The 17,711-nt window shown below is 42.0% G+C and overlaps 1 protein-coding gene across 4 annotated transcripts in view; it reads right to left on the reverse strand.

The window, feature by feature from the left end:
* ccdc24 (coiled-coil domain containing 24) overlaps positions 1–15,407 on the reverse strand; it is a 121,974-nt gene extending 106,567 nt beyond the window's left edge. The window contains exons 1-2 of one of the 4 annotated variants that reach the window (XM_063064450.1): positions 15,259–15,407; positions 5,661–5,913 (exon numbers count right to left, since the gene is read on the reverse strand). In XM_063064450.1, the coding sequence (XP_062920520.1) occupies positions 5,661–5,913; positions 15,259–15,332 (327 nt within the window). In that variant the 5' untranslated portion in view covers positions 15,333–15,407. Of the gene's footprint in view, positions 1–5,660; positions 5,914–15,162 lie in introns of all 4 variants that reach the window. The other 3 variants (XM_063064447.1, XM_063064448.1, XM_063064449.1) reach the window with 3 other exon arrangements.
* Between the last annotated feature and the right edge of the window lie 2,304 nt (positions 15,408–17,711).

Here is a 17,711-nt window from a genome sequence, read left to right on the forward strand (position 1 = left end):
GAAATCAGTGCATTTCCACATTCATTCTGCATACGCACCAAAATTGAAGTGGCCATGAGAGTAAAATGGCAGGAGTCTGAAAAATTATTAAGTCCTTCAAAAAACTGTAAAGATTTTGGATGTCCAAGAGGAGTCTAATTCTACTTTTGTATAATGCAGTACAACAATGATAATCTAATATCTAAATGTTCAAAACTCTTGATAGGTTAGCATTTCAGCACTCTCATTTATCCAGAGTATGAACAAGTTATGTAGTCAGAGTTAAAGTTAATGATTGGAACACTAGGTGTCAGAACATGGTTAGGTTTGGGGCCAGAGCTAATGTCCATGCCCTGTTTTTCCTCCTCTCCTTAAAAACAGGCAGGTTTTCTAGAAAATTTGTCATACCACTGTGTAACATTGAAAAAGTAAAAGTTTGCCTATTAATAGTAGTAACATTCAATAGTCCAAGAAAATCAGCTCAACAAGCACCCAAATCCCAGGAGTGATGGCTTGCCGTAGTGGTGGCTTAACAGGGGAGATATTGGTGATCAATTTGATGAGAAAATCAAGGTGTACAGACGTGCAATAGAAAAAGTTGCAAATGCAATCCCACAATTTGAGCAGAGAGAGGAGAAAGCAATGTCCATGGTTCATCGACATGGACTCTTGTAAGTGATATCAGTACAATTGGAAATTTGTAACAGAATTCAGCAGAGTCAACTTGGTTTTATGAAAAGGAACACAGACAAAGTGTTGAAGGAACTCAGCAGTCAGGCAGCATCTTCTTCTTCTTCATGTGCCTTGCGCTTTACCCGCTTGGGCGATCATGGCTCTCCACATCGACGATCCCTCGCAGCGTCAATGATACCTTGCACATTTAGATTTGTTAGTTCTTTCACAGTGTCCATATATTTTCTTCTTTGCCTTCCTCTTCCACATTTCCCAGGCATACAGCCTTGTAACGTAAAGCATTCTATTTCTCCCTTTCTGATGACATAGCCCAGGAAATTAAGTTTCCTTTCATTTAATGTTCTCATTAGAGATCTTTTTGTATGGGCACGTTGGAGTACTGTCTCATTAGTCACCCTATCTCTATATGATATTTTCAGCACTCTTCTAAGAAACCACATTTCTGTTGCTTCTAAGTTTCTTTGGAATTCTGGTGTTATAGTCCATGTTTTGGAAGCATACAGCAAGATTGACCAGATGTAACATTTTAGTAGCCTAGGCCCTGTTGTCATAGAAATATGTCTGTTGGTAAAAATGGGATTCATTTTTGGAAGTTGGTTTTAGCAATGACAATTTTTCTTTTTATTTCTACTTTACTTCTAGTCTTCTCTGTGGATTGTCACCTTGTCGTGGTGGAGAAGCTTGTGTGGTCCTGTGATTCCGAGAGCAATGCCGTCTGGAGTCATGCTCCTGGTAGGGTCACCCATGGCGGTAAGGTCGAGGGTGAGGTCCCTGACAAAGAACAATCCAACCAAGACCTCAATAGTGGAACAGGTGGATGAAGTTACTTCGAACTCAACGGCTGTGAAGACAGATGAAAGCTACAACAAATCCATCAGCTCCAATCGTCGTGGTTTCCATGCTATTGGAATCAGTTGGTTGATTTGTGAAATATTGTATGCTTATTGGAGTGCAACATCAAGTACACGTTAAACAAATACACGCACTTCACTCTGTGGGACACTTCTTCAGAATGAAGACCATCATCCTCGACCCCGAGGGATAGCCACGACGACGACGCTGACAACTTCTAGCAACTTGTGATATAAAACTACCAAGGCAATTAAAGCAACACACATCAAAGTTGCTGGTGAACGCAGCAGGTCAGGCAGCATCTCTAGGAAGAGGTACAGTCGACATTTCAGGCCGAGACCCTTCGTCAGGACTAACTGAAGAAAGATTTAGTAAGAGATTTGAAAGTGGGAGGGGGAGGGGGAGATCCAAAATGATAGGAGAAGACAGGAGGGGGAGGGATGGAGCCAAGAGCTGGACAGGTGATTGGCAAAAGGGATATGAGAGGATCATGGGACAGGAGGCCCAGGGAGAAGGAAAAGGGGGAGTGGGGGAAAAACCCAGAGGATGGGTAAGGGGTATAGTCAGAGGGAGAGAGGGAGAAAAAGGAGAGAGGGAGAAAAAGGAGAGAGAGAGAGAGAATGTGTGTATAAAAATAAATAACGGATGGGGTACGAGGGGGAGATACGTTAGTCTTTTTGTTGAAAAATACTGTAGAGAAAATAACCTCGATAGGTGCCTTGTGATTGTTGATAATTGTGCTGCTCGTCCTCCTGACATTACCGAGTATGGCAGTAACAGATCGTATTGCGCTCTTACCGCCAAATACAACATCGTTGCTGCAGCCGTGTGACCAAGGCCTAATAGCCACAATTAAGGCTTACTATATGCAAAATGTGATGCGTTTTATTGTAAGTGCTAATGACAGAGAGGGCAACTCCGAAGCATCTTTGCGAGAGATCTGGAAAGACTACAATATAAAACTGGCAATCGCCAACATTGGAGATGCTCTCGATATGCTACCAGTCTCGATGAGAAATGGTGTTTGGAGGAAACTATGTCCCGAAGCAGTGAACGATTTTAAAGGCTTCGAATCATCAACAATAAATACAACAATAGTGAGCTTGGCTAAGGAGGCTGGGTTTGTGGAAGTTGACGAAGATGATGTTGAAGAGGTTTTAGCATCCTATGACCAAGAATTGACAGATGAAGAGCTGATGCAATTGCAAGAGGAAAGGATAACAAACGAAACCGAACACAGTAGCGAAAATGAAGTCGTCCAGGGACTGAACGTGAAGCAGTTGCGAGAGATTTTCGCTGCAATTGACAGCGCTGCAATGATTGCAGAAAAGTCTGACTTTAATTTTGAAAGGGCACGTAGGTTTAGGGCAGGTTTGCAGGATGTTTTGAGTGCTTACAAAGAACTGTATGATCTAAAAATGCTCGAGGCTCAGCAGTCAAGTATAATGTCGTTTTTCAAGCCTTGCACATCAGCCACAGCAGACGATGAACCTCAACCTTCGACATCGAGGCAGGCAGACATAGAAGATGACCTGGCTGCCATATTGGAAATAGACTACAATGAGATGACACCCCAGTCTCCCCTACCTCCCACCACCCCAATTTCTGACGACTCAGCCTAACACACCAACCCAATTCCTGTAAGTGAAACTACACTGTACATACATTATTTCTACTTTATATGGGTTGTGTATTTTTGTGTTATTTAGTATGATTTGTTATTTGGTATGATCTGGCAGCCTCATAGCTCAAAGGTTACTGGAGAGAGTGCTTCCGCCGACAACACCTGCGCCGACAGTGCATGTGTGAGATTTTCGCTGCACTAGACTGTGCTTCAATGATTGCAAAAAGTATTTCTACTTTATATGGGCTGTGTATTTTTGAGTTATTTAGTATGATTTGTTATTTGGTATGATCTGGCAGCCTCATAGCTTAAAGGTTACTGGAGAGAGTGCTTCTGCCGAGAGCGCATGCGTGAGATTTTTGCTGCACTAGGCAGTACTTCAATGATTGCAAAAAGTATTCCTATTTTATATAGGCTGTGTATTTATCATATCATTCCTGCTTTTACTATATGTTACTGTTATTTTAGGTTTTATGTGTTATTTGGCATGATTTGGTAGGTTATTTTTTGGGTCTGGAAACGCACAAAAATTTTTCCCATATTAATAAATGGTAATTGCTTCTTCACTTAACGACATTTCAGCTTACGAACCGTTTCATTGGAACGCTCTACCTTCGGATGGCGGGGGAAACCTGTATTTGTACATCTACAACACGCCCTATAGCCCTGACATTCACTGTGAGGGTCCGCCCTGATTTGATTTTACAAAATGCAATACCCCACACTTACCAAATTAAACTCCATTTCCCATTCCTAGGCCCACTTACTCAGCTAATCAGATCTCCCTGTAATTTTTGATAACCTTTTTTATTGCCCAGTATACCACCTATTTTCCTGTCATCTGCAAACTTGCTAAACATGTATTGTAAATTTCTTTCCAAATCATTGATATAGATGACAAACAACAATGGGCCCTACGCCAAGCTAAGTTATACCACTAGTCACAGGCTTCCAATCCAAAAATCAGCCTTCTAATTTGATTCTTCCATCGTGCCTATTGCATCCAATTTGCAAGTTCTCCCTAGATCTCATACAACCTAACCTTCCAAAGCAGCCTCCCATGTAGAACCTTATCAAATGTCTTTTTTTTGTCAAGAATCTTATCAAGATCTAACATTTTTAGTTCTGTGGCATACGATTGCTGCAACTTACTGAACCCCTCATGCAAGCTTTTTCCCCCCACTGCTGTTAGGCCCAAGAACACGCGAGTCCTTACCATTTCTCCTTCTATATTCCGTTCTACTTTTTTTTCTTCCCCAACCTATGAAAGAGGTCATCTAGTAATAAAGAATTTAGGTCCTTATTTACAACAATTAGGTCCAAGCATTACCATTAATTTTTCCCAATGATAAAAACCAGGCAGAGTAATTATCTGGACTGCTTGCCTTTACTAGCCAAGGCATAGAATTCTAGAGTAAAAGGTTATGTTGGAAGTACATACAACACTTATCAAGCCGGAACTTGAGTACAGCACTGTTATTAAAAGAGGTCACTGCAGAAGAGATTTATGAGGATGTTGCTGGAAGGCAAGATAAATAGGCTTGGGTAATTTAATTTCTTTGGAGCATAGAGGAGGAAAAGTTTAATCGACAGAATTAAAGGACTCATTTTCTCTAGTGGGGGAATCAAAAAAAAAATCGGGACATGGGTTTAAATTAATTGGGAGGATTAAAGGAGAAATTATGTAAAGTTCTTTTCTACCAGAGGATGGTAGGAATTGAAAATTGCTACCTGAAAGGACGATAGAAGCAGTAATCTTCATTGTTCTTAAAATCTACTTGGATGTGTCATGCAGTGCTACAGACTTAGTGCTGCTCGTTTTTCTGCTAGTTACCTTTAGTTTGTGACTACCAGATTACTTGTACACTTGCTCAAGTACTTATTTCAAAGTTATAAAATCTTCGAATTTTTTGCTTTTTAAACATGGGTATGATGAATCCAATACCATATTTTCAACCAGTAAGATGCTTTTTAATTATACTTTCCTGTTACTCAGAGGAAAGTGAAACAATTCTAAAGGACCTAAAGGCTAGATTCCAAACAAACACACATTCTGTCTGGAGGTTGGTGACCAGAGTGGTGTTCCTCAGAGATCTGTTTCGACTCCTCTGCTCTGTGATTTTTACAAGTGACTTGGATGAGGAAGTGGAAGGGTGGGTTAATAAATTTTCAGATTACATGAAGGTTGGTGGTTTTCCTGTACTGTTCTATGTTCCATGATCCATTTGCCAGAGGTCATGAGTTTAAAACCATTTCTCTATATCAATAAGCTGGGAGGAACTTACATGCACTAACTTAAAAGGTGATGAAATCTAATTATACAAATGATGTTAAATGAGACTTGGCCAGGTACTCAAGGATAAAAATAGTTTACAACTTTGGACCAAAAGCAAGCATAGGGGCTAAGCACAAGTTCAACAGAATGAATAGACCACTTCTGTGATCTGGCATCAAAACTTAATCACTTAAATACACTTAGCGGGAGTATGGCACGGATAGTGATATTTCTTGCCTCCGCATGCAAGTCCTGGTTGAGGTCCACTGCTGATTCTCCCAGAATTACCCTGATTTCATCTCTCTCAGATGGAGGGACACATTCCTCTATTAGTTTCCACAGTGATGATGGTTGCTTATAGTTATTAGTAAATCTGTTTTCATCTTCAAACTTTAGACTTTGTTCTGCGTCAGATCCAGAGGCATTAAACCAAGGTGTCTGTCCCATCGATGATTGCATATACACATGCCAATTACTCCCCAGGCAGATCCTGCAAAAGAAAATGGTAGGATAAATGGACTGATAAATGAATCAATGAATGCTTTAGTGCTGGAAGAAACGCTGACAATTTCAAAACCTTTATTTAGGATATTCACAAACAAAATAGTAAGAATAAGGCAGTGAGTGACGGTTAATTGCTAGGTGGAGAGCAAATTTAGAGTGCACCTCCAGTCCCAGGAAGAGCAGTGTAAGACGACAAAGGCCTCCCTAAACTGTAAGAGGCGCTGATAGCCTATTAGGAAAGATGAAAATGTCAAAAAGAGAATATCATCAAGAGATTGAATCAGCAGGAAAATTGGAAATAACAAATATAGATTGGCTACTTTGGAAACTCAAAAAGAGAAAGGAAACATTTAGGAGATTAATACATTTAGGAATCTGAAGAATAAGGTGTGCCTGGTTTTGTTGAGGATTAAATTATAAGATTTAGTTTATATGTTACTGCTTTTCATTACCAGTCTCAAGTAGAACTTCCTCATTAGCAAAGGACCAACTTTAATGGGAAAAAAGAGGCTTTGATCCAGTTCAAGCAGAACCAAAATGAGCAAATAAAAAGGTAATGGAATACTGGGAGACATATAAATAAGAGATGAGAGATGTTTCATATAACAGCCAAATGCATTCCCACAGAACAGGACAAAGTAGATGAACTTATGCCACAGCTGCTAATATGACAAAAGGGATACAAATACGATAAAACAAAGAAAGTGGGGGCACACAAGTGCAACACTATTACAGCTCAGGGTGGCAGAGTTCAAAGTTCAATCCCAGAATCCTCTGTAAGTAGTTTGTACATCATCCTTGTGGAATATGTAGGTTTCCTCCAGATGCTCCAATTTCCTCCCACAGTCCAAAGGCATACCGGTTAATAGGTTAATTGGTCATTGTAAATTGTCCTGTGATTAGGCTAGGGTTAAAAGGTGGGTTGCTGGCAGCACAGCTCGAAGGGCCAATTCCAATCTGTTCCTCTAAATAAATAAATAATATAATATATGCAAGAAGAAAATCAAGCTAAATAATTGTTGAATGGATGGATGAAAAGGACAATCAAATGAGAAAAGTGAAAATAGAATTGCAAAAAATCCAAAAATCTACACTCAACATGTGAACTATATACAATAGTAATAGGATAGAAAGAAGAGTTTAAGAACCAAGAGAGTCATCCAAGCATTCAGAAAAGACCAGAAACAGGTCAAATAGCCCCTCAAATTTGGTCTGCTCTTTGGTAAGAACATGGTAGGTTCGATTTTGGCCTCAATTCCTTGTTCATTCCTCATCACCCTTGATCCTCCAATCATCTCCCTCAGAATATATTTAAAGATATAGTCTTCATAGTTCTCCAGAACAAATAATTCCAAATATCCATTTCATCTGAGAGAAATAATTGCTCACTTTATCATAAATGCTCAGTGTGTTACTCTAACAATGTTTCCTGATTTTAGATTCCTCCCCATGAGGTCATATTTATCAACTTCAGCTGTTTATAATATTAAATGATTATTTGTCATTTTTCTAAACCAGTGTTTCCCAACCTTTTGTAGCCCAACATCTCCCTAAAGCACTTTCATACTTTGCCAAAGCCCCCCTAAAGTGCATTCATACTTGCCAACACCCCTTTTAGGCACAATATACTTTCCAGTGGCCCTAGACTGTAAAAAGGTGTCTACCATATGCTAATATGAGAAAAATTATTCTGCTTTAAATTTTTTTTTGGTCTTTAAACCTAGCTTACACAGCATTTTACATTGTACAGCAGCTCGATATCAATGGGATCCTTGAGCTTGATGGTTTCTCGCAAGAGTTGAAATATCTGGTTCAGGTTGTGACAGCAAAATCCTAAAGCCCCCATGTGTAACAATGTCCAAGCAATTTGTGGTTATATGGTTCACTGTACTAAAGCCTCTTTCAACAAAGTAGGAGGATGGAAATATAATGAAGAGCAAGAAAGACCAGGAAACTTTATATACCAATATGGCCTTCTGCCCAGGCTTCTCTGGCTCTTCACACTTTGAGTTCCCCATGACTGCTGTAAGAGGGCATTGAGAGGAAAACCAACAAGCACCTGCGGAGATGGTTGGGAGTTCCCCCAAGCTTCTCTTCAGTGGGCCTCTATATTCGATCTGGGCAACTGCAGCTTCCCTCGTCATCTGTGGTGGAGGAATTCAAGGTGGCAAAATGCAGAGCCTTATTAAGCTTGAGAGATTCCAATGACATCTCGGTAAAGCAAGCAAGCGTTACAACCAGATATGGGCGCAAGTGGGCAGCCAACACAGCTGTAGAGCAGGCAGTGTGTTCTATGAAGCTGCAAGATATCATCAGCAACCCCTGCGTCGGGTGGCAAGGCCTCGGCTCAGTTCACTTCCAGAAGTGGGGAACGCAAGCATAAGGAACAGGCGAGACATGGTACAGGCAGAAGCACGGATTCATGAGGAAGAGAAGCGGATGTTAAAGGCAGTGGAACAAGGGTCCCAGGGTGCGTGGACAAAATGAGATCTGCCCAAACACAGGATCTCATGGGCAGAGTTATTGAGACTGGAGCCCTTCTGTATTTCCTTCCTCTTGCGAACCGTGTATGATACCCTTCCTTCACCATTATATCTGTACACATGGGGGATGAGAGAGGACCCGAACTGTAAGCTCTGTGGTCAAAAGGGGACACTGGCTCATATACAGTCTGGATGCAAAACAGCTCTAACTCAAGGATAGTATCGGTGGCGCCGTGATAAGGTGATTCTGGCTCTTGCTGACACACTAGAGCGAGAGAGATGCAAGATGAGGACGGCTGGCACAGATTTGAGGAAGGCCATCACTTTCATCAGAGGAAGCCAAGCTTTTTGTAACCAAACAACCAAAGCCCAATCTCCTGCTAACGGCCAGGTCCTGAGAGGTGAGGGTTGATGTGGGAAGGAGGCTGCAGTTCCCGGATGTGATGCACACAACCCTCCACCTGGACATTGTACTATGGTCATCTGAAGACAGGAAAATAATTCTGGTTGAGCTGACTGTGCCATGGGAGGAGGGATGGGAAGAGGCTCACGAGAGAAAGGCCTTAAAGTACCAGCCCTTAATGCAGGAGTGCAAAGACAAGGGATGGCAGGCATGGTTGCTCCCTGTGGAGATCGGCTGCAGAGGTTTCCCAGCCAAATCAGCATGGCAGTTATCAGCTCTGGGCCTGGACAAAAGGAGAAAAAACAACCAGCTCTTAGGATGGGGGAAGAGGCAGAACGAGCCTCTTGTTGGATTTGGAGTAGGTGAGAGGAGGGAAGCTGGAAGCCAGGAGCAGATGGGCAGTGATTTGGCCACCACTGCCGACCCACCAACTGGAGAATGTCGTAGTTAAGGGTCAAAACACTCTGCGAAGGTTGGGAACCACCTGATGACATCTGCTCCTGGCTGAAGGCCACGGTTACCTTATAAGGTATCTGGAGAATGCACCCTAACAGGTGTATGCAACAAGTAACAAGCAGCCACATACCACAAAAGCTGACATTTTTTGAAAAGCATTTCTGCTTCATCATCATTCTGAGTTTCAATAATTTCTTCTTGCAAGCTCTCTTCCTGTTCTTGCACTTTGCAAAGAAAAGGGTTAACCACCCAGTCCAGAATTGCCAGGTCATTCAAATCCTTGAATCGATTCTGAAAATTTTTCTTCAGTGACTGCAGGTGTAAGCATACTCTCACAAATCTTCGTCTGTGCCATACTTTCCATGCAGAGAAACTGTGAGAACATTCTTCTTGAATGTTTTGCTTATACATCTCCAATAAAAGTGGACACTGCACTTTTCCCAGGAATAAATTGAAATTCTCACCCTGCAGTTTCATATTTAGAATGTTCATTTTGTCATACAGATCAGGTTGGTATGCCACATCTCCACAAAGAAGTTCAACCTTGTTTCCGAAGCTCTTGTTGGCTGAGCAAAAATTTAACCACGGTGTCAAAAAGATCAAAGAAACGTTTTAACTAGCAGCCTTTTGACAACGAATGCACCTCAGTATGAATAAGCAAGCTTTCAAACTCTTCATCAATATCTTGGCATAACTGCCAAAATATTGTGCTATTTTATAGACGAGCTTTAATTTTGTTGATGATGAAATGTCAGAGCAGACTTGATGGGCTGAATGACCTAATTCTGCTCCTATATCTTGTGGTCTTATTTCTCTGCCCATATTTGCAACTGATTTACATCCTGCTGTATTCTTTGCGAGTCATCTATACTGTCTATAACACCACCAATCTTCATATCATCTGCAAACTTACTACAGTAACACATTGATTTTATTTTCATCCAGGTCATTTTTATACATCACAAATAACAGAGGTCACAGTACAAATCCCTGCAGGCACTTTTAATCACAGACCTCCAGCTAGAATAAGTCCGTTTAACAACCACCCTCTGACTTCTATGGACAAGCCAGTCCTGAATCCAAATGGCCAATTCACCATGGATCTCATGTATCCCACGAGGGACCTTGTCAAACATCTTACAGAAATCAATGTAGGCAACATACACAGCTCTACCTTCATCAATCAGCCTCGTCACATCATCAAAAAATTCACATCAAGTTAGTAAGACACGACTTGTCCTGCAAAAAAAGCCATGCTAATTCTCCCTAATTAGGCAATTGTATTCAAAATGCTACTCATAGATCTTACCCCTCAGAATTTGTTCGAACAACTTCCCTGCCACTGACATGAGACTCACCAGTCTATAGTTTTCAAGATTAACCCTTGTACCCTTCTTGAACAATGGAACAAAATTAGCTTATTGTCAGTCCTCCAGGCCCTCACCCGTGTCTAGAGAGAACACAAAAAATATTGGTCAAGGCCCCAGCACTCTCCATTTGCCTCTCTCAATAACATTGGACAAGAAAGATTTAGCTTCCTGAATACTTTTGGGTGTATAGAGATGCAACTTGTCAGGATGCTCTCAATGGTGAACCTGTAAAACACAGTGAAGATGGTGGGTGGGGTAAACCTTGCTTGCCTCAACATTCTTAGGAAGTGGAGGCACTACTGTGCCTCCTCGTTTGGGGAGGTGATATTAAGGGACCAGGTGAGGTAATCTGTGATGAGAACTCCCAGGAACCTGGTGCACTTAACTCTCTCTACAGAGGTGCCATGTATTCACAAAATCATCAGCACCATCAGGCAATTAAACACATTATATTCAATAGAAGTTTATTTCTTGTTTCTCCAAATTCTTATGTGATACAAGTAGTCTGAAGTTATATGTGTGTTCGTAATATTCTTCAAGCGGCCTTCATAACAAAAAAGATTCAGAGGAATCAACAGCTTTGAGAAAGAATTGTTGTCCATTGTGACCTGGGGTATATCCCATCAGGCCTGTGAACTTATCCACCTTAACACTCTTTGAGACCCAAAGGCCCTAGCATATTAATAATCTCAGCACTGATCTCCCTGTCCTCCCCATTCCTACCCTGGGTAAATACTTATGAAAAGTACTCATTAAGGACCTCACCTATCTTTTGTATCTAAGCAAATATTCCCCCCTTTATCCCACCCTCTCCCTTGTTATCCTCTTGCTCCTAACGTATGCCAGAATCAGGTTTAATATTGCTGGCATAAGTTGAGAAATCTGTAAACTCTGCAGCAGAATTATAATAAGTATATATGTATATTAAATAGTTAAATTAAAATTGGTGCAAAAACAGAAATTTAAAAAGTAGTGAGGTAGTGTTCATGGGTTCAATGTCTACTCTGAAATTGTTTGGCAGAGGGGAAGAAGCTGTTCCTGAATCCCTAGTATGTGCCTTCAGGCTTCTGTACCTCCTTCCTGATGGCAACAATGAGAAAAAGGCACGTCCTGGGTGGTGGGGGTCCTTAATGATGGATGCCACCTTTCTGAGGCTTCACTCCTTGAAGATGTCTTGGATACCTCAGAGGCTAGTACCTATGATGGAGCTGACTAATTTTACAACTTTCTACAGCTTACTTCAAAGAAGCCACCTCTGCAGCACCACCACCCCCCAATACCTGACAGTGATGCAGCCAGTCAGAATGCTCTCCACAGTACGTCTGTAGAAGCTTGACTGTTTTAGGTGACAAACTAAATCTCCTCAGACTCCAAATGAAATACAGCCACTGTCTTGCCTCCTTTAAAGCTGCATCAGTATATTGAGACCAGGTTAGGTCCTCAGAGATATTGACACCCAGCAACAGGAAATTGCTCACTCTCTCCACTTCTGATCGCTTTAGGAGGATTGGCTTGTGTTCATCTTACCCTTTCTGAAGTCCACAATCAGCTCTTTGGTCTTACTGACCTTCAGTGCAATGTTGTTGCTTTAACACCACTCACCTAGTTTGTATGCCCTCTTGTCTCCATCTGAGATTCTGCCAATTTAGCAAATTTATAGATGGCATTTGAGCTATGCCTAGCCACACGGTCATGGGTGTAAAGAGAGTACAGCAGTGTGCGAAGCACACTTCCCTGAGGTGCAGCAGTATTGATTGTCAGCAAGGTGGAGACGTTATTGCCAATCTACGCAGATTGTGGTCTTCTGGTTAGGAAGTTGAGGATCCAGTTGCAAAGGGAGGCACAGAAGCTCACTTTTTGATCAGGACTGTAGGAATGATAGTGTTAAACACTGAGCTATAGTCAATAAGCAGCATCCTGACATGACAAGAGAAATTAGGGATAGTATCAATTCCAAAGAAGTAGCATACAAATTAGCCAGAGAAAGTGGCTCACCTGAGGACTGGGAGAAATTCAGAGTTCAGCAGAGGAGGACAAAGGGCTTAATTAGGAAGGGGAAAAAAGATTATGAGAGAAAACTGGCAAAGAACATAAAAACGGACTGTAAAAGCTTTTATAGATATGTAAAAAGGAAAAGACTGATAAAGACAAATGTAGGTCCCCTGCAAACAGAAACAGGTGAATTGATTATGGGGAGCAAGGACATGGCAGACCAATTGAATAATTACTTTGGTTCTGTCTTCACTAAGGAGGACATAAATAATCTTCCAGAAATAGTAAGGGACAGAGGGTCCAGTGAGATGGAGGAACTGAGCGAAATACATGTTAGTAGGGAAGTGGTGTTAGGTAAATTGAAGGGATTGAAGGCAGATAAATCCCCAGGGCCAGATGGTCTGCATCCCAGAGTGCTTAAGGAAGTGGCCCAAGAAATAGTGGATGCATTAGTGATAATTTTTCAAAACTCGTTAGATTCTGGACTAGTTCCTGAGGATTGGAGGGTGGCTAATGTAACCCCACTTTTTAAAAAAGGAGGGAGAGAGAAACCGGGGAATTATAGGCCGGTTAGCCTAACGTCGGTGGTGGGGAAACTGCTGGAGTCAGTTATCAAGGATGTGATAACAGCACATTTGGAAAGCGGTGAAATGATCGGACAAAGTCAGCATGGATTTGTGAAAGGAAAATCATGTCTGACGAATCTCATAGAATTTTTTGAGGATGTAACTAGTAGAGTGGATAGGGGAGAACCAGTGGATGTGGTATATTTGGATTTTCAAAAGGCTTTTGACAAGGTCCCACATAGGAGATTAGTGTGCAAACTTAAAGCACACGGTATTGGGGGTAAGGTATTGGTGTGGGTGGAGAATTGGTTAGCAGACAGGAAGCAAAGAGTGGGAATAAACGGGACCTTTTCAGAATGGCAGGCGGTGACTAGTGGGGTACCGCAAGGCTCAGTGCTGGGACCCCAGTTGTTTACAATATATATTAATGACTTGGATGAGGGAATTAAATGCGGCATCTCCAAGTTTGCGGATGACACGAAGCTGGGTGGCAGTGTTAGCAGTGAGGAGGATGCTAAGAGGATGCAGGGTGACTTGGATAGGTTGGGTGAGTGGGCAAACTCATGGCAGATGCAATTTAATGTGGATAAATGTGAAGTTATCCACTTTGGTGGCAAAAATAGGAAAACAGATTATTATCTGAATGGTGGCCGATTAGGAAAAGGGGAGGTGCAACGAGACCTGGGTGTCATTATACACCAGTCATTGAAAGTGGGCATGCAGGTACAGCAGGCGGTGAAAAAGGCAAACGGTATGCTGGCATTTATAGCGAGAGGATTCGAGTACAGGAGCAGGGAGGTACTACTGCAGTTGTACAAGGCCTTGGTGAGACCACACCTGGAGTATTGTGTGCAGTTTTGGTCCCCTAATCTGAGGAAAGACATCTTTGCCATAGAGGGAGTACAAAGAAGGTTCACCAGATTGATTCCTGGGATGGCAGGTCTTTCATATGAAGAAAGACTGGATGAACTGGGCTTGTACTCGTTGGAATTTAGAAGATTGAGGGGGGATCTGATTGAAACGTATAAGATCCTAAAGGGATTGGACAGGCTAGATGCAGGAAGATTGTTCCCGATGTTGGGGAGGTCTAGAACGAGGGGTCACAGTTTGAGGATAGAGGGGAAGCCTTTTAGGACCGAGGTTAGGAAAAACTTCTTCACACAGAGAGTGGTGAATCTGTGGAATTCTCTGCCACAGCAAACTGTTGAGGCCAGTTCATTAGCTATGTTTAAAAGGAAGTTAGATATGGCCCTTGTGGCTACAGGGGTCAGGGGGTATGGAGGGAAGGCTGGGTTCTGAGTTGGATGATCAGCCATGATCATAATAAATGGCGGTGCAGGCTCGAAGGGCCGAATGGCCTACTCCTGCACCTATTTTCTATGTTTCTATGTATTGTCCAGGTGATCCACAGCTGCAGGGAGAGCCATTGAGATCGTGTCTGCCAAAGATCCATTGTGGCGGTAGGCAAATCGCAGTGTTTTCTGAGGGAAGAGTTGATTCTTAAGGAGTGAGTTGTATAGAATGCTTTTGGGATTCTCTTTAATCCTACTTGCCAAGATCTTTTTATAGCCCCTCCTGGCTTTCCTAATTCCCTTCTTGAGTTCTTTTTTTGGCGTGTTTATAGCCCCGAAGGGTTTGATTCTAGCTTCCTAAATTTATATATTTTTAAATTTGTATTCTTGACTAAATTCACTACCTCACTTGACATCCAAGGTTCTCTTTGCCATCCTTATCCCTCCTTCCGACTGGAACGTATCTGTCCTCTACTGTCTTTAAACAGCCTCCACATGTTGCATGTGGACTTGCCCAAAAACAGCTGTTTCAAATAAACTCTCCCTAGTTCCTGCCTAACGCTATTGTAACTTGACCGCTCTCCACCACCCTCGGGGAGTCCGCAACTCCAAGAAACACTTCTGCAGCCGTCCATGACGACAGCCTCACACCCACTCTTCGCCCTGAAGTTACCTGAAAAGGGAGGCTTCCTCCGGTCGAACAAATCAATACACGGGAAAGGAAGCGGGCGGACGGCACCACCGGACACTCGGAGGAGCACTCACCTACCCCGAAGCCGGCCACCGGCTTTGCCCCGCTGTGCCAGACTCCCCACCAACACCGTCGCCATCACAAACTCTCATCTCCAAGGGCGACGTCTCGCGAGCACAGAGCTCTTAAGGCGCAGTCGCCCTTTTACCGCACCAAAGCGGCGGCGCAAAGGGCGGCTTCTAGCGGCATGCGGCACGGCAGTGATCGCGAAGAAACCTGAAAACGGGGCACGGTAACTCAATTTCTGTGACGTGTTAGTCAGACTATCAATTAAACAACTGCCCAAAGCGAGGGTTATTCTTTTCACGATGTATTGTTTCACAAAATCCTCCTTAATCGCGAGGGATAGGAATATATACTTCAAGCAGCTAACAAGAAAATTGGATCCGGTCTGAGGCTGAAAAAAGGATCTCGTGCTTTCCCGACGTTTGTGAGGAATAAACTGTTGTCGGGCTTCCAGTCGGGTACAGGTATCAACGTTAACCTGAAATCGGTATCTGTACCCGGCTGGAAGCCCGGTAAAAGTTTTATCTGTCTGAGGCTGTGATGATATACTCGCTCGGTTCCCCCCATGGAAGTGGCAGAACACTTCTAAACCCACCTCAGTCCGCCAGTACATCCATATTCCTGATTCCCAGGTGTTCCCTAGAGAGACTGAGATGCTGGAAACCTGGAGCAACGCAGACAAAACTGGAGTCCAGGAAATTAGTACGTCCGATACTACCTATGGAGGAATACGAATACGGGTTTCTGGCTGAAACTCTTCTTAAGGACGGTCTTACCTTGAACTCTGTTCCTCCTCCTGTATTCAGAATTGTTCAACAATTTCAGATAATCAGAAGCAGAATCAGATTTAATGTCACTGACATAAGACATGAAATTTGTTGTTTCGCAGAAGCAATCCATGCAAAGATATTAAAATTATTGTAAATGGCGACCCCCTCTAACCTCTAAGCTGCGTGGGTGCATGGCTTCACCTGCATGAAGTAACTGAAATGCTCCAGCGCACATTGCCTTTGTTGCCATGCTGCTATAATTTTCTTTTAATATGTTGATACATATAATCCATAGATTTTCTAAATAATATATACCACAACCTTTGAAAAATTTTAGACCTTTAACATATTTACATTGTCAGTGTTTGAAGTTACAACACTGTTACAAATTGTAACAATAAACACAGAATAGAAGTTGGTAGCTCATTGTTATTAAACCACCAGCCCGCTGAATGCCAATGCCATCTTGTCAAAACATTTTACTTTTGTCATTGTGCCTGTTTGTTGTTTTGACTGCCTGACACCGTTTACTTATGTTGTGATTTGTGTTTGTTTGATGTGCATATTTCCAAAAAAATTTAAAGTGCTGCATAATTTTCAGGCCACATTAAATTTTCCTGCTCATACCAATGTGCAGCATTAAAAAAAAAAATTAGAGGGTACATTGGTTAAAAAAGTAAATAAATAAATGGTGACAAAAAAGACTAAGGAGACTATGTTTGTGGGTTCATGGATCACTCAGAAATTTGATGCTGGAAGGGAAGAAACTGTTTCTAAATCATTGAGTGTGGATCTACATTCTCACCATTGGTAGTAACAAGAAGAGGGTGTGTTCCAGATGGTGATGGATGCTGTGTCCTTGCTTTCTTCATCATTGCATCAATGTGTTGGCCCCTGGATAAATCCTCAGAATGAACACTTACCAAATTCTCCCACCGTACATATTTTCTATTGGTATTTTAAATTTCCAGAATCCACAATGGATTTCTTTTCAATTTCAGGTGATTATTCGTCTTATTTTGCCTTCACTTGACCAATCATTTCTTCCTTTGCTTGTACTATTATCACCCTTTTTCAGCAAGTACCATTTCTTTGCAATTTAAATCCTTCCAGATGTTTCCTTTAACTCTCGCTCTTTTTCTACATTTCAAACTAGATTTTTTTTCTGGCAGACTTTAAGAAATATCATCAAACTGAAATGTCAATTCTGTTTCATTTTGTGTAGGCACTGGCCTGAGTGTTTCCTGCTTGTATTTTCCATCCCAAATTCCTACAGTACTTAGTATTATATCAAAGAAGGTTTCTCTCATTGTTGAATGTTGGGTCCTTGCAGATTAACCACTACTCTCCTTGCAAAGAAAGATTGAAGTAAGTGGACGGAGAAGAGACTTGTATGGAGTGTAAGTACTAGTGTGGACGAAGTGGCTGTTCTTTGCAGTTTCAATGAGCAAACAGTCCTTGTTCCGGCACAGACAAGCATCAAAGCCTATAACTTCAAACATACCTTTTTAAACATAGTTGTGACATTTAATTACAGGATTGGAGCAGTATTGTTTGGTTTCTTTAGGCAAGCAGAGTTAACTTTTCCAAAATTTGCCTAGGTATTCATTTGTATAGTGGAGATTCATAGCACATATAACAGTACAGGAAAGGAACAGGCCCTTTGGCCCACAATGTATGTGCTGAACCTAATGC

This window comes from Mobula hypostoma, chromosome 12, assembly GCF_963921235.1.
Source record: "Mobula hypostoma chromosome 12, sMobHyp1.1, whole genome shotgun sequence".
NCBI lineage: Eukaryota > Metazoa > Chordata > Chondrichthyes > Myliobatiformes > Myliobatidae > Mobula > Mobula hypostoma.